Source organism: Glycine soja, chromosome 15 (genome assembly GCF_004193775.1).
Source record: "Glycine soja cultivar W05 chromosome 15, ASM419377v2, whole genome shotgun sequence".
NCBI lineage: Eukaryota > Viridiplantae > Streptophyta > Magnoliopsida > Fabales > Fabaceae > Glycine > Glycine soja.
Window position 1 is genome coordinate 4,308,098 of NC_041016.1, and position 21,083 is coordinate 4,329,180.

General features: G+C 34.2%; 3 protein-coding genes across 11 annotated transcripts; all 3 read left to right on the forward strand.

Moving 5' to 3' along the window:
- Nucleotides 1–746: 746 nt before the first annotated feature.
- Nucleotides 747–11,446, forward strand: LOC114385656 (probable DNA helicase MCM9). Of its 9 annotated transcripts, none has more exons than XR_003660984.1 (21): nucleotides 748–960; nucleotides 1,047–1,149; nucleotides 1,240–1,339; nucleotides 1,450–1,588; nucleotides 2,499–2,565; nucleotides 2,911–3,085; nucleotides 4,306–4,405; nucleotides 5,176–5,273; nucleotides 5,520–5,585; nucleotides 6,631–6,723; nucleotides 7,472–7,588; nucleotides 8,157–8,229; nucleotides 8,853–8,919; nucleotides 9,050–9,131; nucleotides 9,344–9,465; nucleotides 9,543–9,610; nucleotides 10,088–10,197; nucleotides 10,287–10,334; nucleotides 10,412–10,564; nucleotides 11,037–11,162; nucleotides 11,289–11,446. XR_003660984.1 is itself a non-coding variant. In XM_028345658.1 (20 exons), exons 1-20 carry the CDS (start codon nucleotides 836–838, stop codon nucleotides 11,090–11,092), a joined length of 1,962 nt encoding a protein of 653 aa, XP_028201459.1. In that variant the 5' UTR covers nucleotides 748–835; the 3' UTR covers nucleotides 11,093–11,395. The 9 variants fall into 9 exon arrangements, 6 of the variants coding, with proteins under 6 accessions (XP_028201464.1, XP_028201465.1, XP_028201462.1 ...); XR_003660985.1 differs by having other exon boundaries at nucleotides 11,037–11,159; XM_028345658.1 differs by having other exon boundaries at nucleotides 11,037–11,395.
- Nucleotides 11,447–13,229: 1,783 nt separating this feature from the next.
- LOC114385658 (probable calcium-binding protein CML20) lies at nucleotides 13,230–15,832 on the forward strand. The gene is made up of 7 exons (XM_028345666.1): nucleotides 13,230–13,512; nucleotides 13,708–13,831; nucleotides 13,924–13,960; nucleotides 14,044–14,071; nucleotides 14,427–14,579; nucleotides 14,647–14,749; nucleotides 15,581–15,832. The coding sequence occupies exons 1-7, from the start codon at nucleotides 13,510–13,512 to the stop codon at nucleotides 15,643–15,645; spliced, it is 513 nt and encodes a 170-aa protein (XP_028201467.1). The 5' UTR covers nucleotides 13,230–13,509; the 3' UTR covers nucleotides 15,646–15,832.
- A 1,501-nt stretch (nucleotides 15,833–17,333) lies between these two features.
- On the forward strand, nucleotides 17,334–18,790 carry LOC114385657 (putative F-box protein At3g10430). The gene has a single exon (XM_028345665.1). It carries the CDS (start codon nucleotides 17,439–17,441, stop codon nucleotides 18,606–18,608), a length of 1,170 nt encoding a protein of 389 aa, XP_028201466.1. The 5' UTR covers nucleotides 17,334–17,438; the 3' UTR covers nucleotides 18,609–18,790.
- Nucleotides 18,791–21,083: the final 2,293 nt, after the last annotated feature.

The window sequence follows — 21,083 nt, forward strand, 5'->3', positions numbered from 1 at the left end:
CAAGGGATCAAGGATGATTCTTGCTCACTTGTGCGTGGAGTATTTTAATTGGCGCAATCAAATGACTGGGGAAGCAAATTAGAGGTTTTTCAGGTTGAGAGAGGACTCGAAAGTATGTGAATGATACACAATGAAAGATTAATTTAGACACTCAACATTATAATTTAGTCTCTTATCACTTTTCACAGTTTAAGTTGTGTTTTTCCCTTCTGGACATGAATATTTTTTTATATGGAGTCCACCAACTTTAAATTTATTTCTCTCAGTGGAAGTTGTGTTTTCTCTTTAGCAAACAACTTCAATTTAAGATAATCTTCATTTTCTCTTCCTGCTCTTAATTCTTATGCTATTTTTCCTCTACCAAACAAAGTGACAACTATTAGAAAGATGAAATGGTAATTTAAAAATATATTCAATGAATAAAAAAATTAGAAGATTAACAAAGGACTCGAATGAAAAAAGCGTAAGAATTAAAGTATAACTTCAAAAAAAATAAATAAAGAATCAAATAAAAATTAGTAATATTTAAAGAATTGAAACTATATTTAAGTACTTCGATCAATTTTAGAATTTCATCTCTACCAAAAAATAAATAAATAGAATGTCATACTTTAACAACAGCATGATAGGTGTTCACAAATCACAATATTTTTTGAGGTCTATTCATATATCATGTCACAAAAGGAAAAAAAAAAAAAAAAGAGGATATATCAAATAAATGTATTGTGGAGTGTACTTGGCTGAAAATAAATTTAGGCAAGTAGGTTAGAAAAATGTGGCGCGTTGATTCCTTTGGCGCCCAAGTAGTTAGTGTGAGAGTGTGCAGAGCAGAAGCATGGAGAAGGAGAAGGAGAACTGGGAGATGCCAATGGCCACCTTTCTCATAGACCACCATTCCGACCAGCTCCGCTCCATCTCTTCTTCTCCGGATCCCAACCTTCACTTCCCTCTTTTCATCGAGTACTACTATTATGCCATTTCTTTTCTACTTTCTCTTTCTCTTTTCTTTTACTGCTATGCAAAATTAACCCTCTTCTTCTTTTTAGTTACGCTGAGTTGATGGAGGATAATCCTCGCATTGCACGTCTCCTCTTTGCCCAACCCAAAACCTACTTGCCAGTATTCGATGATGCTGCCCTTTGGGCCCATGTCCGTAATTCTCTCTCTTTTCTATTTATTTTGATTTGGAAGAGATAAAGGTGGAAGCTTGACTTTGATTTGTGTTCTGGGTCGTGTTAGAAAATCGTATTGCGAGAAATGCCGGATGACAAGAAGGGGGTTGAGAAAAAATTCATTCATGTTCGTATTAACATCAGTGGCTCACCCCTTGAATGCCCTGGTCTGCTTTTTTGCCCTCTACTTGTTTGTTACACTACCCCCATAGGGACCCTGACATCAAATGTTGATTGGTTCATGTGTGTTTTGTTTTGTTTTGTTTGATGTAATTAGAAACTTTTCCAAGCATAGGGCGTGTTCGAGTGCACCACCGTGGAATTCTTCTCACTCTCAAGGGGATAGTTATCAGGTCAGGAGCAATCAAGATGCATGAAGGGGAGAGGAAGTATATTTGCCAAAAATGCAAAAACAGGTGTGTCCGCTTCTTTTTTTTTTTTTTCCTCCTTCATACTTTGTACGGCTAGGATATCATGGTTAATTCCTCTTTGTGAGAATGTTGCAAATATTAGCCGCACAAGTAATATTAACAGTTGCATGGATGTGGTACGGTTTTTACTACTACATTATTTGTTAAACTATACACACATACCCAATTCCAATTTACTATGCTTCACAAAACCTTGGTTCTCTTTCATTGTATTATTCCAGCCCTTTCTCTAGTTGGCTGGCAGCGTTTTAGTCAAGTTTCCCAAGGATATTATCAGAAGCATTGTAACCTATGGTTTCCCGTGTGCTTCTGAGCCACAAATTCCAATAAGTTTGCTTTTGATTTCTCTATCTCTCCTGTCAAACTCGTAATGGATCAAGTTTTAAATTCTTACCAGGACAGTGGAAACCTTTATGACCTTGGTAGATATCACAGTGTTAAACATGCCAGGAAGTCAAACTATCTCTTAAAAATCATTGAATTGTTTATATATGTAACTAGCTTGATGCATATGACATGCATACCCTAGCATGAGGGAAGTGCTTGAATGTTGTAAACAACTAAACATTAGCTCTATTAGTAACTGTAACTGTATTAGCTGTACATATGAAGTCATACTATTGTGATATACTACAGGCTGTAATTAAGTGCTCGCACTGTGTGTATCAGTGTGTGTGCTTGCAAATCTAATTCATGTATCATTCATGAACCCACTGGAGTCGACCTAGTGGTTGGGAATTTCAGTATTTGCATAAAGTCTTAAGTTTAAACCTCATTGTTGCCATTGTACACCAAAAAACTGATGTATGTTCACAACTTGGTAAAGATATCTGTTTTCTGCCCATGTACCTCACAATAAGTTTGTCACTTATCAGTTAATGAAGTATGTGTGCAGCTTCCCAGTTTATCCCGAGGTGGAAGCTCGAAACTCCATATCACTACCTTCAATTTGCCCAATTCAGGTATCTACTGCATTTTCCCTACAATCCTTGGATATTTGCTCCCATTTCTTTACCCAAAAATAAATAAATAAATGGCGTGGTATGCATTTATATATTAAAATGTAAGATTTAGGATTTCCTTGTGCTATGTGAAGCTTCTGGCAATAAGTTGAGAAACTCGTAGGTCAACTTTCTAATTCACAAAATTTCCTGAAAGCTTAAATTTTTATTTTGAACTTTTATCTTTTCAATGTTTATGTGCTAGTTTTTTTCTGTAAATCTGATATTAGTATACTTTTTAAATTGGCAGACTATCTTTTTTTATTTAGTTATGTTGGTTATTTGTTGTTTATATTATAATAACAGCAGTCCAAGCCCTGTGGTGGCACAAAATTCCAGTATGAAGAGAATACTATAGTATGCCATGATTATCAGGAGATAAAGATTCAAGAAAGTACACAGGTGCTAGGTGTTGGGGCAATTCCTCGTTCAATTCTTGTCATCTTAAAGGATGACCTTGTGGATGTTGTTAAAGCTGGAGGTATTTAGATTGACTTCAAATTTTGAAAACTATTGTATGGCATACACATTGCATTTTAACATATGGCTTGGTCATATTTTTTTTTCAAAAAGCAAATTTATTAATGAGGGTCAGAAGAGTACAAGTTGGACCCTTTAATAACCCTTCCAGCAAAAAAAATAATTCACATACTGGCTCACATTAGTCACCATCATTCGAAAATATTCACAATTAATACATGCAGTGACCTAACTACTTTGGACATGCATATAACCCCAAACCATTTCCACCCCCATTATGTGTCCTGCAGCCTGCAACCAGCAACCAGCTTTTCTGCTTCATAATACTTGTGCACAGAAATCCCAAAATTGAACTTCCTCTAATCACTACTTAGTGGTTTCAATGCAACTTACACCAAATTCCTATGACTTCCAACTGCACGCACATCATTCTTGCCTTTAGCATAATTAATACTCACTACACCGATTGCCACCTCACACAGCTTTAGCCATCTCCCCTGGTCTTCTCATTACCCTCCTTGCTCCCCACAGAGAGACTTCGTTTCACCATGCTAACCTTCCACACCCTTCACACCTGTCTTCCATTTATCCTGTAGCGCGTCTAAACAAGCCAATGGATTTAATGTGTGGTAGCCCTATTTTTCATTCACAACCCCTCCTCACCAGTTATTATACCCCTACACTGAAGATTATCTTTGGTAGCAGTGAAAGTTATGAGCAGGTCTCAATTTAATGTGTGGTAGCCCTATTTTTAATTCACTGATATTGGATCTAAAAAATCTAATCCATAAACTATGAATTTTCCTTTCCTAAAATTATTTTAATGATGGTGATGGAAGAAATATAATAACTTGTTAGTCCTTATCCTACACTATAGAGTATAGAGTATAGACATTTTTCTTTTCATCCAAAAAGAATCAAATTAAGAAATACTCATAGTAACCTTCTATAGTTTCATGTTGATAAATTAATAAAATTATCTGGGAACCTGTTGAACAATATAATACCATTACCATGTAAAGATTGTTAGGAAATTTGCAGGCTGCCATCTGAATTGAGAATGGGTTTTTGGAATTGGCTCCCTTGCCGGATCACACCCCTTTTTCCCAGCCATTATAGCATGTATATTGCCTAGGAATGAGGGGCATGATGAATTCATAAATGCAATATTTGATGTTAGATGTTTGTTTATGGAGAATTTTAATTCCTTTTTACTTGCAGATGATGTGATTGTCACTGGTCTCTTAACAGCAAAATGGTCTCCAGAGTTGAAAGATGTGCGCTGTGACCTTGATCCTGTATTAATTGCCAACAATATAAGGTGCAAAAGAAGTTCTCACTGTGCTTACCTTAAAATTAGAAAGAAAAAATTAAACATCCTAGTATTTGACATTAGCCATTTTGGTGAGAGACCCCAAAGCCATATAAATCCAATATCAAGGTCCCATACCTCCCATGCTGGATTCTAGTTCTGTACCCCTTACCTAGTAATTGTGTCCTAACATTCTTCCATGCAGACCATGCTCCATAGCCCTAGCACCCACACCACAGGCTGGTTGTGCCCTGGCCCTTTGACTATTCATGGAAAACACTGCAATGTCATCATTACCATCATTGTTTGGTGGAATGCTACTGCCACAAACATTGAAGAAAAAGGGAAATAAAAGAGGACACAAACCAGAGCAGCACACAGTTCATGCAAGGCATACCCACCTCGCCACTCTCTTCTAAATCTTCTTATATTATATCCCTTATTCCAACCAAATCATTTCTTTCACTTGTCCATGTGTCTATTCTGTTATGATTAGAGCCCATTAGTGAAGTAGGGTCCACTATTGAATATTTCTTTATGGATTCCTCGTCGCCCGTGGGTACTTATTCACTACTCTTCCCTTGATTTCCCCGAGTGTAAACCTTATTAATAGGTGATATTTTAGAGAGTAAGTTTCATATGATATATGTTTTAATATTTTTAAACAAAGTACAGATTAAGTACTTCCAGGAATTGAACTTATGATTTAAATTGTAGTCATCTACTATGATCCAATGGTTCATGTGTATTCTGAATTTTTATTTTCTCATTGTTGTCAGGAGAATCAATGAACTGAAGTCAGAAATTGATATTTCTGATGATATGGTTAAGAAATTCGAGCAGTTTTGGGTTCACTTCAAAGATTCACCTCTAAAAGGTGGTATTCTGATAACACACTTTTGGCATTGCTTGAATCATTTAAATTCATATTTTTGGAACCTTTTGTGTCTTTCCCGATATTTGTGATTTTATATTGTTTGTAAGAACCTTAACTGCACAACACAACATAATTCATCACCTATGATGTTTGATCCAACTCAGCCTAGACTCCCCATATGCCAAATTTGGTTAATGACTGTATTGTGTGAGATGAATACTCTAAAGCCTTTTCAAACTGATCCAGGGAGGAATGCTATTCTACGAGCAATTTGCCCACAAGTATTTGGCCTTTTCACTGTCAAGCTGGCTGGTAAACACATTCACATTAGGTTATGACTATTTACGTATGCATCTTGAATTTTGTTGCATTTTAATATAGGTTTGGTACTTGCTATTTAGAAGCTTTCATCCCGGACTTACCATTTGTTTTGTGGATTTTGTTTGAAATATTTTCTACTTGTATTGAAGAAAGAATATAGGAATCTATGTATGATGAAGTCCCTTGACACATAATTATTTCAAATGTAAATAAAATGAAAATACCTTGATTCCTATTGGAAAATTTATTATGTAAGTTTTAAATTAAAAAAAAAATTGAACCCTAAAATGAATAGTTCAAATAGAGTCAAACTTTCAATTGATCTTGAAAATGGAAATCCCCAAGATGAAGACATGGTCTCTCTGGATCCCATTGAATTTCATTCAAAAGAGGATCCTTATGAAGATTGTATAAGAAAATACATGACTTCAAAAAGAGTTTCTAAGGGACTTAGTCCATGACAGGACTTAGAGGGTCAAAAGAGTTGCAATGTGGAGATCATTTATTCAGTACAAATTCATGTCAGTGACACACTGACATGAAATGACTAGGATAAAGACTTATGGCTCATGGCTTTGTTAGTATGGATAAGAAGTTAAGAACACGAGAGGATTTGTTCTCAAACTGTATTAGAATCTGAGAGAGAATGTGAAATCTGAAAAATAAAATCCGAAAGTCAACTTGTTTTTCTGAAAGTTTAATATGAGAGAGTTCATACTTATATACAATATGTGAGACTCTTAGAAGAGTCTTGAGCCAACTAATGGAAGTGCTGACTCAGCACAGTTACAACACAAATGTAACTAATCTAACTGAGATAATAAAATTGTATGTTACAGAGACTAAAGTAATATTATACAACCACTAAACTGAACAGAGATAGTCGCAGACTATATTTCTAACAAACTGAGAATTATTTTTTTCCTTTAATAAACTATCAGTCTGTCTTTTTCTTCTTTTACTGAAATTCTTCTTTTCTGTGAATCATTATCATATCTCTATGCAAACATCTCATGTCTTTTGCTTCTGCAATCAGTTGCATTAACACTTATCGGAGGTGTGCAACATGTTGATGCTTCTGGAACTAGGGTAAGAGGGGAGTCCCACTTACTCTTGGTTGGTGATCCTGGTATGCAATCCATTGCTTTAACTATTTCTACTGCCGCCAATGGTACCACTAGTACTATTGATTACTCCTATAGCTATACAAAAACATGAAAGTAACATCCTGTACATCCCTGAAAGTAACATAAATTAGACCAAAAGCATGACTTTTACCATTCTTGTGATAATGTCGGAAAAATGTTAGAGGTGTAGCTTAGAAGGCATCTAATTGCTTAAGTTTTTTTGTGGTGCTTCTGTTACACCACTACTTGTTTAGTAAATTTAATTAAAAAGAATCTTCTGCAAGCTTATCACTTGGTAGAAAAGGCATCAAAATTTTCTCTTTTAGGATTTATATATTTTTTTGTTCATTGGCTGGGATTTATATTATTAAATTTCTGTATGCTCTTAAACTTCCACAAAAATTGGATGATGCTTCACTTAATGACTTGAGTTATGTGTTTGCTATCTATCAAATACAGCTTTCTTAATTATATATTTGAACTGTATGTTGACTTTCCTGTTAGTTCTTATCATCAAATTAAGGGGAAAAGTGAGATTGAAAAGTATTACTTCTAAATTTCCCTCACATACAACATTGTTAAATGGTGTGGCGGATTTTTTGCCAACTGCCATAGGCAATTTGTGAAGGGAGACCTGCTATGGTGGCACCATAGGCCACAATGGCGTGTTTACATGGCAGAATTTTGGCCTTCCGCCATGTTCTGACATCCACTGTCGATAAAATTGCTCACATACTGTCTTTATTACAGGCACCGGAAAATCTCAGTTTCTTAAATTTGCTGCAAAATTGAGCAACCGTTCTGTTATTACCACTGGGTTGGGAAGCACAAGTGCAGGATTGACTGTTACTGCAGTGAAGGATGGAGGTAAGTTTCATACAGCTAAAATTTTCACAGCAACAGATTCTTTTACTGTCATTCACACTTTATTGTACCTATCCTATTTATATCCACGTTTTGTGTATCTGTCAAATCTTTGTTTCTGTTTGAATTCACCTCTAGCTATTAAAGCTATTTTATTGAAGTACTCTGTAAACTATTGAGATTTCTCTTATATTTGATAAAATCATGTTCTAGTTGCATGTGTAGTCCTAGACCCTGTTCAACATTGTTGTTGAACCCTTAACATGAGAGAATTGCTAGGTTATTTTGGATTTTTAATAATTATTTGTTGTTGGTGGTGCATGTCCTATAGAGGACTATTTGTTTATGCCACATGTCTTTTTCATTCAGTTTTTTTGGACTTTCCTCTCATTGCATTTTGTATAGAACAATAATGGTGATGATTGTTAAAGTCATAATCTAGCATTTCAAGTGTACTTTAATTTAATCATACATATCTCATTTAACTTTGAATACAAAATTCAACATGTATGGATCTGCATACCTTGTAGATGGTTATACTAAATGCAAGGCCAATTTGTGGAATCTTTAGGGGAATGGATGTTAGAAGCTGGGGCTCTTGTTTTAGCAGATGGAGGCTTGTGTTGCATTGATGAATTTGATAGGTAAGCTCTAGCATAATTCCTTGGGTTTTAAATTTTTTTCTGCAGATTTTTCTTTACCAAATATTGTATGTAGTCAAGTATTATCCCAATTTTGAAGCTGAAAATCAAAACAAAGGACAGGATATTCATGTTTGGAGTTTTAAATTGGTTTATTATACAGTAAATCTTGTGTTGGTAAGAACTACAAAACATTTTCTTTAGGCTTTTGTTTGTTATATTTAAAGATTTGATGTTTGTGTCTATGGCTATGCACAAAGATGCTTTCATTTCACCAGTACCTTTGTGAATCACAATTTTCTAATTTATCATTTATGAATGACAACAAAGCTCTCAGTCTGCAATGAAGAGACCACCCTTTGTTTTAATGGGAACTGAGCTTTAACTTTTAACTGCACTAAGCCACCAAGTTTCTTCCATTTGTAACTTGGAAGACCTGGACTAGATCTACATTTGATTGGTTATACTTGTGCATTACCAGGAAGCTTGGATAACCTTAAGTTGGTTGAGGCACTAGATGCTTTCATGAAACTTGACAGTTCATATTTAATGGAAATTCTGGCAGGACTTTATATTTTTATTTTGCATCCTGGCATTGGGTATGTAACTAAACATTATTTTGGCAGTATGAGGGAACATGATAGAGCAACTATACATGAAGCCATGGAGCAGCAGACAATAAGTGTTGCCAAGGTAAAATGTTTCAATAAATTATTTAAAATTTGAATGAACTTTAGCTTTCTTTGGAACACAAGTAAAACTGGTGCTGGCAGGTTTGTGGTAAAAAAGTGTGGCTACTGATTTACTTTCTTGCTTTATTCAGGCTGGTCTTGTAACAACACTAAGCACTAGAACAACTGTATTTGGTGCCACAAATCCCAAAGGACAGTATGATCCTGATCAACGTATCACTTATGTCAATATATATTAGTTTATACTATTTAAGATTATTGTCAAACTACAGTCCCTGCTACTCTTGATCTTCAATTTCAAGGGCTTTGAGCTCTTTCCTCTCTCTTCTAGATTATTATGTCTGAAGTAGTTTACTATTACAGTATTACTTCAGTTCAATTACTATTGCTTCAGTTCAATACTTGTTAGACTTAACCCAAGGTAGCTCTGTCCATCAATACAACACTCTCTGGTCCTTTATTAAGCAGGTTTGATATTGTCCTTGTTCTCTTGGATACAAAAAATCCTGATTGGGATGCAGTAGTTTCATCTCATATTCTTTCTGAGGTAATCTTTATCCCTGTAAAATGCATACAGCTTCCTGTGGTTAAGATTATAATATTTGTAAGAAAACTAATATCCAGGCAGAACTGGATAGAACCACCAATGATGAAGATCTGGTAAACAGCTGGCCACTTCCTACACTCAAGAGGTAAGGTATGAGGCTAATGGCCATGAATAACACTGTTTGCAGATCATAAAACTTGGAAAAGGAAAGGATGTTTTGAGTCTGTCTTGCTTCAGTGTTATACTCTCTTAGGTGCCTTTCTCTTGATCATCTTTAAGCTAACAGCAAATTAAGAATCTAGATTTTAAATTTAATTTATCTTCTCTATAACTTGGTTATGGAGCCCATTGCTCCATGATTATGTTGGCATTTTGAAACTGCTCATAATTTTAGGCATAGTAGTCAATCGTGCACTATTGTGGAGAGCAGCCTTAGCCTGTAATGGAATGTCATGACCTTAGTTCTGTGCAAAATTCAATCTCCATTGAGTTTCTTTTGGCCTGTAGGAATATGGTTCAAAATTAGATATATCTGGTTTATTTCTGAACGAGTTTTAAGTTTAATATTGATGACTTTGTAAGAAACTCTTAGTTACTTACAATAGTGAAAAGAATCCTGCAGGTACATACACTATGTGAAAGAACATTTCAGACCAGTCCTTACGAGAGAGGCTGAAATAGTTATATCTAGCTATTATCAACTTCAAAGGAAATCTGCTACTCATAATGCAGGTTTGACCTAGAAACCTGTTGCTATGTAAATTGAGTATAATACTTGATCAATTTATGTCATTTTCCTTGGTTGCAAATTTGCAATGTAGCTAGAACAACTGTCCGTATGTTGGAAAGTTTGATACGCCTAGCTCAAGGTATGTAACTAGGACTGAATGAAACTTCTCTGGTTAACTTATCCCTCTTATGTGTTTTAACTCTTTAAATGTCACAGCCCATGCAAGGTTGATGTTCAGAAATGAGGTGACTCGACTAGATGCCATCACGGCTATTTTATGCATAGAATCCTCCATGACTACCTCAGCTATTGTGGATTGCATTGGGAATGCTCTGCATTCCAATTTTACTGACAACCCTGATCAGGAATGTATCCTTGCTGTCTTTCTTTGCATAAATTAGCCTTGCATACATAATAAATTTAATGTAACTATGGAAATCAAGCCTTATCCTACTAAATGGGGTCAGTCACGTGGGTCATTGAGTGGGCTCTTTTGCCAAAAATGAAAATTATAGTAAAGCTATTTGTGTCATAATAATTTTATGGACTAAATTTTTTTCTTGAACCTAATACAGTGATATGGATATTAGTGTTCTTTAGTTTACAGAAAATTTTTATGTGATCTTTTCACATAGTAATATCATTCACCTTAGTCAAAAGAGATCTATCTGCAGTGGAGAACAAGGGGAGCAGATATTGTGAGTATTAGTGCAAATAATGCATGTAAATGGCCTTTAATTTTGTGCATAGCTATGTAATATTCTTGTGCTGTGTTATGTCCTCTCTTCACAGCTTTTTTATTTTGCTTCAACAAGAGCTTCTTTACTACACAATGAAACAGATGCGAGGCAAGAAAGATTGATCCTAGAAAAATTGGGATCAATAGACGACATTTGATGAATAGCATGGAGGAGTGAACGCAGAGAAAGGAAAACAAGATGGAAGAGTCATGTTGTATCATGAAGTGGTTTGTTTTGCTTGGCTTTGCTATTTTTTATTACAATGAAATTGATTGCTTTAGCAATGAAGGGGGCAATATTTTTTGTTTCTAAATGATACAAATGTCTTTCCTTTGTTTCTTGTGTACTTTTAGCTGCCTCTGGTTGAGCACTTCTGAGATATTTGACCGTCGATTTGCACGACTATCATTCAGTTCACAAGCTACCTTGTAGCGAATTATCTAGTTTCCTTCCCGATGTATATGATGTTAATGGAGTTGCAAGCTTTACGAATCAAAACAAATTAATTCTATGGAAAGATTCCAAAAGTTACATATCGAACTTAAGACTATCAAGAATCAATTTGTAACACAACCAATCCAAATCCCTTTTTCTTTCAAGTACTAATTGCATACTCCTTTTCTTTCAACAAGTTAAGCACTCGTTTGTACTGGGATCAATCAAGTTGGATTTAGATGGGGTAGGGCTCTATTGATACGTCATTACCTACAATTCGAATTGCCTAAACACCTTTGATATGTGGGTTTGTGTGTGTGTGAATTCATTAGGGAATTTCATTGTAAGTAAATTATATCAACATAGGAAAATTTGACGTGATTCTTCATAAAATAATGATTTCATCAATTGGTCAAAACTATGTTGAGCAATATCTTTGAAGTTTTCACAATAGGTGTAGAGTGGAATAAAGTGCTGTAGAGTGTATTAAATTTTAAAAAATTACTCAACTAAGATTGAGGTTTTATTATTTACTTCCTGAGTGTTTGGTTAAAGCCAAAACGTGTGTAAAATATGCGACTTCTGGAAGCTACAAGGAGTAGCTTTAGGGTTGGACGCAGAATTATCGTGCAACACGCACCCAATTATTACAATTTTATCACTTTTACACTTTGAAAAAATACCATAGTACAATATGTGCACATTTGGATTTGATTCATGTTGGATTGTTCACAAACATGTTAGAAATATTAGTTAACATCATCTTAAGTAAATGTTTCCATATTTAGTTTTACATTAAAGAATTGTTTGAGTTTAGAATTGACTTGAAATAATTTTAAGTTTAATTTATTGCTAACTTACTTTTAATTAAAATCAATTTTATTTAAAATTAATTTTATAAATGCTCACCTAAATATAAGTCCTTGAAGGAAAAATATTCTCTCCATTTCTTTCATTACCATACTTTTTGAGAAAATAAATGATATTCTTTATTATATGTGACACATTTTTATTTCATTAATTTCATCAAAATTGTAATAATGGAAGAAATGAAGGGAACAATAAATGAAAAGGATCTTGAGCTGCGATCACAATGCCCATGAAATTCTTTAATTTTGAAAAAAGCACAAATGTTAGAAAATATAATTTAAAAATAGTCATATTAAAAGTTCGTGCTCCAAAGCTAAACATTAAACATATAACATTTAACATTTTACAAAACAATCGGGTAAAATAAGCATTTTACAAAATTTTAATAAACTCTTAACCTTCTTTTTTTTGTCTTAATCATTCGATTCATCAAGAGAAAAAGATTCGAACTAATCCGGAGTTCGATCAAAAGGTAAGTAAAATTTGATCAAAAATTATTTCGTTAAGGATAAGATCCGAGTATTGAACAATTCAATCTTGATTTCAGTATATTAATAACTTATGTTGAATTATTTGATTTATTAACCTTCTTTTAATAAAATAATTTAAGGATTACCAATGTTATTTACTTGAAAAAAGACAAATTAAAGAGTAATTTGTGAAAACTAGTTGACAAAGTATCTTTAGTGAAAGAAATTATTCTGTAAAATTATTAGGTTGTCTAAGATTGTTATGTGTGTTTTTTTTTTTTTTGGTGAAGAAATTATTACATGTTAATACTTTTGACCAGTCCTTAAGAGACACGTACTCATATTTTAAATTTATAAAAAAATAACACTTAATTACATATTATATAACGATTAATAATCTTGAACCACCAAATAATTTATCAAAATATTAATTACCTGTCATACATGAAATTGGGGTGTGTAAAAGTTAAAATCCCAAGTTAACCAAACCACATCTAAACACCAAACCAAATGAAACTGAACCAAAAATAAGCAGACCGTTTCGGAAATGGTTTTTGTCGGTCTGGTTTATATGTTAGAATACAATAAGTGAAGAACACCAAAACCCAGTCCATTTCATTTTGCAGAAAACAACAGGGAAAGAAATTTCTGACCCTAACCGCGTGTCGTTAAAATCCTCAAACGCAGAGTAGACATAGAATTATCAAAAAGCGGGGAAAGGGAGATTGAATTCGATCCTGGGACGTTAACGTTGTTTCAATTCAATTGTGGTCCTGTCGGTGCCCTATCTCAGACGACGATGGTACGATCCCTCTCTTTACTAGATCATTTTGTTTGCAGTTATTTACTTCTTCTTTTCAGATATATAATCATATGCCTAAGTGAGTGGCTTCATTTTATTTTATGTATCTGCAAATCTAGGGTTTAGAACAAATAAAAAATAAAAATAAAAAGAATTGTGATGAATCAACCATTAACTTGTGCAATTCCCTATCAGTCATCTTTATATAGAGGGGAATCCAGGAGGTACAACAATAAACCAAGAGGACGTCATAATTTGACAACGCAGAAGAAGCAAGAGATTAAGGAAGCCTTTGAGTTATTTGATACTGATGGCTCAGGTTTTGTATATACACTTTATCATCAAAATAAATCTATGGTCCAATAGTTTTCTGTTTTTATTTTTTAATGTTATTACTTTGATGATTTGTAGGTACTATTGATGCCAAGGAGCTGAATGTTGCTATGAGGTATTGTTGTTGTTCATAGTCTTAAAATGTTTGTCGTATTGTTTGGCTGTGTTGTTTTTTTGATGTCCACCTTATCTTGGCAGGGCCCTTGGATTTGAGATGACAGAAGAGGTATTATCCTTATACCAATATTTCTTATGATTTAATTGAATTTTGCAATGAATGGGTTTCGATGATTGCCTCCAAGAATTCCAGATCTTTGTCACAAGGAAGGGAGCCATCTGTCTCTTTACTTGTCCATGATAGCTGAAGCTAACTTCCCCCTGCCCCTCCTCTTTTATTGTTTTATTTAACATTTACCTGTGGGATGCGGTTATTCTTCTTCTTATTCAGCTTTAGGGAGTCAATTTCTTGTAATGAAATCCAAAATAAAATTTAGTGTTGCAGTGGTTTGTGTACATTATGCCTTTTGTTAGAGTTCTGTTGCACATTTCTAATAGATAGATAACCTACCGTGTCATTTCAGCAAATCAATCAAATGATAGCAGATGTGGACAAGGATGGAAGTGGAGCAATTGATTATGACGAATTTGAGTACATGATGACAGCCAAAATAGGAGAAAGGGACACTAAAGAGGAGCTCATGAAAGCTTTCCATATTATTGATCATGATAAAAATGTAAAGTTCTTCACTGCTATATACATCATTTATACTTCTTGATTCTCATTACTTGTGGTCTATTCAGGGAAAGATATCCGCATTAGACATCAAGCGCATTGCAAAAGAGCTAGGTCAAAATTTCACTGACAGAGAGATTCAGGAGATGGTTGAGGAAGCAGACCAAGATAGTAAGTTATTCTAATCATTTGCTTGTCAACTTTCTAATAACAAGAAAACTTTTACTTCTGATATTGAGGATTTGTATTCTATGGTTAACTGGGTGTGGATACATGAACTTTTGATTATGCTGACATAATGTTGTGTGTATATGAAAAAATACTATCATTGGTCACTACTTTGGCCTTCTAATTGGCTGAGATTTCTGCACTCAAAATATTAACAGAAAAGACAGAGGCATAAAAAATTCATGATGACAAGAGATCTGTAACCTGAATACAAGTTTTACTGAAAAAATTTGTAGTAGTTTAATATTGCACAATGAAAATTTAATATTTTTCAACATAGTTTTTGTAAGTAGGTAGGGTGTTTGCATTGGATTCATAATTCTTTGGGGGGGGGGGGGGGGGGGTCAATGTATTATACTCTCTTGTCTGCTGGATGTCAAATTTTATTAAATAGCAAAGGAACACGATATTTGCCATTATTTTTTAATTGTAGATTTAGTGATCAATCCTGACTTGTTTATTTGTTAGACAACATTGTATTTATGGATTCATACCACAAAAGAATTGAAAATAACACAGCCTGAGGTCTTGAAAGCAAAAGAAAACATTACCTCTTGTGGAATGCAGTTTAATGCTTGATCATTGACAGTGGAATGATAGTTCAATTATATAAGGCTACTTAGCAGCCCTAATTTATTTTTTTTTGAAAGGCAAGCAGCACTAAATTTGGACGTCTTAAAAGTTCATTTTGTCTTTTCCTTTCTCATTTGTCACTGTAACTGCTTCCCGTGATTGTGAGATGTTATATCTGTTTTTTTGCCTTAAAATGTGCAGATGATCGAGAGGTTAGTGCGGAGGAGTTCATCACGATGATGAACAGAACTCGCTTCCATCACTAGTCTTATCTATATGGGGGCAGTTGATATCTTTGTTTGGCTGCACTACTAGTATAGGAAAATTAAAAATAAAATAAAAAACTGAAGCTATGTACTCTTTGCTATTGTAAAAGTTGTATGAATGATTCCTATCTATGTTTGGGTATTGCCTATGAATAAAATTGATGTGTATGTCCATATTTTGGTTTAATCCGACTCATTTCATTTCTGTACCATATGGTAACAGTAAGCTGAGCGTTTTGTACCACATATAATTTTTTCAAACTTTATTTTTTTATAATTTAGTTAAAAGAAATAGTACCTACAATGGCGTAAATGAAAAAAAAAAGTTTACAAATGAAATAAAGTAAATAAAATTAAAGGGTTTGCTCATGTATATTCACTTTCAAAAATAATAATTTATCAAGTTAGACTTTTTGGTGTAAGAAAATTAAATTGTAAACTTCTTTTTCTTCTTTCTTTTTGAAAAAAAAAAACTAGTGAATTTTTTCGCAAAAGATCTTGTTCATGGATGACAGCATTGATCTTCCTTCAAGTTCTGATTTCTTATTCAAATCCTAGGTTCAATGCAACACCATGGTTCATTCATGCATTCAGCATTCAATTTCAGAATCCATAGTCCATTCTCCGTGCATCAGACACATGAAAGAACCTGCAAGGGAGCCATCTTCGGGATAACTAAGATTCAAGAAGACCTTTATAGTTTCCAGCAAGTAGTCTTGGATTTTAGCCAACTGAAGACCATGTGGAATGAAATCGACCTGAAATTCTGAAAATGTTCAGGTTTAACTTAATTAATTCAATATATCAGATGAATTATGATAGATCTTCTATGTCTTTAATTTTTATATATAAAAAAATATAATGATAACTTAAATTTGTATTAATTATTGTGTTAATAATTTAAAATATGACATTTATGCTATAAGAGATTAATTTTCATGCATTTTCAATTTTAAAAAATATATTATTAATGCATCAAAAAATTTCTCTAAATAACTTGTAAAATAATTATTATAAAAATTAATGTTATTGTACAAGACGATCGATCTTATAAAAATGTAATTTTTTTATACAGATAATACATGTAAATTAAAGTCTTTTAAATAAAGAGTTTAATTTTAATTTATTGTAAATATTTTATATATTATTAATTCATTAGAAATTATTTTAAACTTAATTTTTAAAAAAGAAATACTACAAAAATTTACAATTCTTTATATATAAAATTTATTGTTTGATGACTCTTAATGTATTTTAATTAAATTTAAATCTTTTTACATAATACTTGCTTATTGTGGCACTAGTATATTGCAATGGGCAAAAAATAAGCTGCAACATTTGGTGGGGAAGAAATTTTTTATGCTTGATAATCATGATATCTTGCAAACATGAATCTATTAAATGAATAAAATTTATTTGATTGGTCATCGAAAATCTTTAGATAAGTTTTTTAAGAATTAAAGATTTAATTATTTATCATATTATATAATTTAATAAAGAATAATACAATATTTTTATTATAGTAAAAAAATTAAAAAATTAGCACTTCTCTTATAAAAATGTTTTCATGAGAAGTTGATCAAAAAAATATCTTTTTTAATAATGTTATTTTTTTAAAATTCATGTAAAAAAAAAAAAGGCACTTCTCCCCATCAAGCGCCCGGTAAAAGAGAATTAAAAGAATGAAATTGGCAAGAGAAGTCCCCCTTGGAAGTTGTTAAGGCGCAGAAATTCCCAATCTGGCACACATTTTGGCTATTCGAAGAGGAAAAGAACCTGGTGGGTCGTTAGAAATGGTTGATGGAAACCTCAAGCAAGAGTTTTTGCCCTACGACGTTGTAATCAACATTCTCAAAAGACTTCCTGTGAAATCCCTCATCCGATTCAAATGCGTCTCCAAAGATTGGTTCAACCTCTTCCAAAACACCCCTAATTTTTTCACCCAACAACACCTTAACCACTCCGCTCACACTAACGCCTTTCTCCTCCTCCAACGAATCCCTCGCCAACCCCGTCCCCTCCCCTTCTCCACCTGTCTCATCGGACCCGACATCAACTTTGTCCATCCCCCCCAATTCTTCGACATCGCATCACCCGCCGCCAAAATTGTCGCCTCCTGCAACGGCATCTTGTGTCTCCGAGACAAGACCGCGCTTTCCCTCTTCAACCTCGCCTCCAGACAGATCAAACAGGTGCCCGGCACAACCCTCTTCGGTTTATACTACGTTGGATTCGGTTTCAGCCCCGTCGCTAATGATTACAAGATCGTTAGAATCTCCATGGGCGTGTTCGACGAGGAGCATCAGGTCGTGGTTCTCGACAACGTTAGGGTTGATCGAGCGGAAGTGTATTCGTTGACCACCGGGTCTTGGAGGCAAATTGATGCCACCAAGTTGCGACCTTTGTGTCTCGTCTCTAGTTCCGTCGCTACCACTGAAACCATATTTTGGCTTGCAACCATGACTTCTGACTCTGACACTGACTCTGAAATTGTGGTTTCGTTTGACATTGGAAGGGAAATGTTTACGCTGTTGAATGGCCCTCCGCTTCCACCTTCGCCCACTCGTTCCTATGACAATGTGCTTGCGGAGTGTAACGATAAGCTTGCCGTGTTTCGCCACTACATTATTGGGGACTATGAGTCTTGTTCTTTTGATTTGTGGGTCTTGGAAGATGTTCATAATCATACATCTTCTGGGGAGAGTTGGATTAAGATGTATAGTGTGGGGCCATTTTCGAGGGTTTTGTATCCATTAAGTATTTGGAGAGATCAAATTGTGTGCAGGGAAGAGTTGTCTAGACGTGGCAACAATTACAGAATAGTGGAAACTGTTCTGTCGCTCTTCAATCCTTTGAGTAATGAATTGAAGAAACTGCCAGCTAATAGAGATGAGTTTTGTTATGTGCCCTTCACTTATGTTGAGAGTCTTGTTCCAGTTGGCCACATTCACCATGAACAGTAGTAATTTCTATGTTTTCATTTTCATTTCGGTGTTGCTTAGTTAATGCTGTTTGGGTAGAATGTTGGCTTTCAATGCTACATACTAAAGAGTATAGACACAAGTGATGCTATTGAATCTATATATGGTTTACGCCTTTACGGTATTTGGCTCTATTCATTTATGCATGATATGTGATTTTTATAGTGGTTTTGAGCAATCTTTTTCTATTTTGTTTTCTTTCATTTCTATATTTCTTTTTACTGAAAGTCTTGAGCATTATCTGGCAGCTATATATATGTATTCAACACTATTTTTCTAATATAACCCAAACTCCCTATATTATAATAACCTGGATGGATCATTGTTTCACACTTTCACCACAGATGGTCGTATATTTGAAGCGGATCAAGTGGTGTTGTGGAAACAACAATGATATGTAGAAACCTAAATAGTATATGCCCTTTTTGACATTTCGCATCTCTCTTTTTATTACATCACCACTTCTTTCCCTTTTATTTATTTCTTTCGAAAGGTGTAGATCAGCATTGAGGGAAACAAATATTAGCGTCTTCCAAAAGTTTATATGAATCTTAAAAAGGTCACCCTAATAGCTATTTTTTAGTGTTGGCTATGGCCGTCTCTATTATAGTTGATACAACTTCTTGTGTTGCCTAAATATAATTTAGGCTAAGCTGACACCTCACCCGTACTCCTAATTTGCTTCTCATCTTGATCGCCTAAGTGACATAGAAATAGTTGGTTTGGCTTTGAACAACTATATGGCAAGAATCTTGTTGCTTTAACTAAGGTGTGAACCAAGTAAACAACCAAAACAATACTATGCCAGTAATATATTTAAGAAAATGCCTATCAGTTTATCAAACAAAAACCAAATCATACACACTAGTACTAATTCACTTCTCATCTTGACCGCCTAGGTGACATAGAAATAACTAATTTGACTTTGACCACCTATATGGCAACAAGCTCACTACTTTACCTAGCATGTTAATTTGGTAAACAGTTAAAATAGTCCATGCCAATCATATATTTAATAACATGCCTATTAGTCTATCAACAAAACCAAATAATACACATTCTTAATTTGCATTTCGTCTTGATCGCCAAAGTGACATAGAAATAACTAGTTTGACTTTGACCACTTAGATGGTAAGAATCTTGTAGCTAGCGTGTTAACTCGGTAAATGATGAAAACAATATCATGCCATTAATATATCTAAGAACATGCCTATTGGTTTATCAACCAAAAGCCAAATCATACACAATACTAATTCACTTTTTGACTTGACTTATTAGGTGACACATAAATAACTAATTTGATTAGCAAGTTTGACTTTCATTATCTTTATGGAAAGAATCTCACTGGTTTAACTAATGTGTGGACCCAGTAGATGGTGAAAACAATCTCATACTAATAATATATTTAAGAATATGCCTATTAGTCAATATACCAAAAACCAAATCATACACTCATAATTTACTTCTTGTCTTGACCATCCAAGTGACAAAAATAATTAGTTTAACTTTGACTACCTATATGAGAAGAATTTCACTGCTTCAACTAGCGTAGGTGTTAACATAGTAAATGATCAAAATAGTCTCATCAATTATATATTTAAGAACATGCCCGTCAGTGAAGCAACTAAAATTCAAACCATTCACACTCCTAATTCTCTTCTCGTCTTTTTCCACCAAAAGTCTCATTTCTCTCTCGATGAACTTGGACCCCAAAAATCATTGCTAGAAACTTCTCTCCAGGTGAAGTTCAAAACCGAAAAAGGTGCGCACTGCACTTGATCTTATGTATTTGCCATTTGAAATCAATGGATAATAGTAGGCCTTTGGCTCTTTGTTCATGCACGTCACTTTTCTTTTTATTTCAAGTTAGTGTGCGGGTGACTCACCTGACAGAAATTTCAACCCTCACCCGGTCGCCACAGCAAACAGGAATGATTCCCTTATCAATCCAATGTAGCCAGAGAAACAAACACATTCTCACTAGGCCTAAGCTTGGTTTAAGCTCTTCTGATCTCCTGTACAAGCTTGTTGTATTGTCTCCTCCACCTACATCCTTAATTAACCCAACATGTCAAAGCAGTTTTGAGTGCAATTGCTGAAGATCCGATCTTATGGCAACCGTTGAAGAGATAGGCTGTATTTCTTCCCCATCTTTTCTGTGTCTTGATCCGTTCCCCGTGATTTTTTCAACAACCATGATTTCCTTGATTAATCCTATCATCACAATGAGAATTCTCCCTTTTAATTTGCAGAAGAAGCCAAAGTAGGAGTGGAGTTGGGTGTTACTTGCCACCATGAGAAAGGTTAAAATGACCATCCTTGGCTAAGAAGCACAAGGCTAAATTAAGAAGCAACACTTAAAACTAATAAAGATAGATAAGAGCACCAAAACATCCTTACTTACTATTAGAGAATGTTGTGTATTAAAAGAAATCCAAGTTTTACATTGATTAGAAA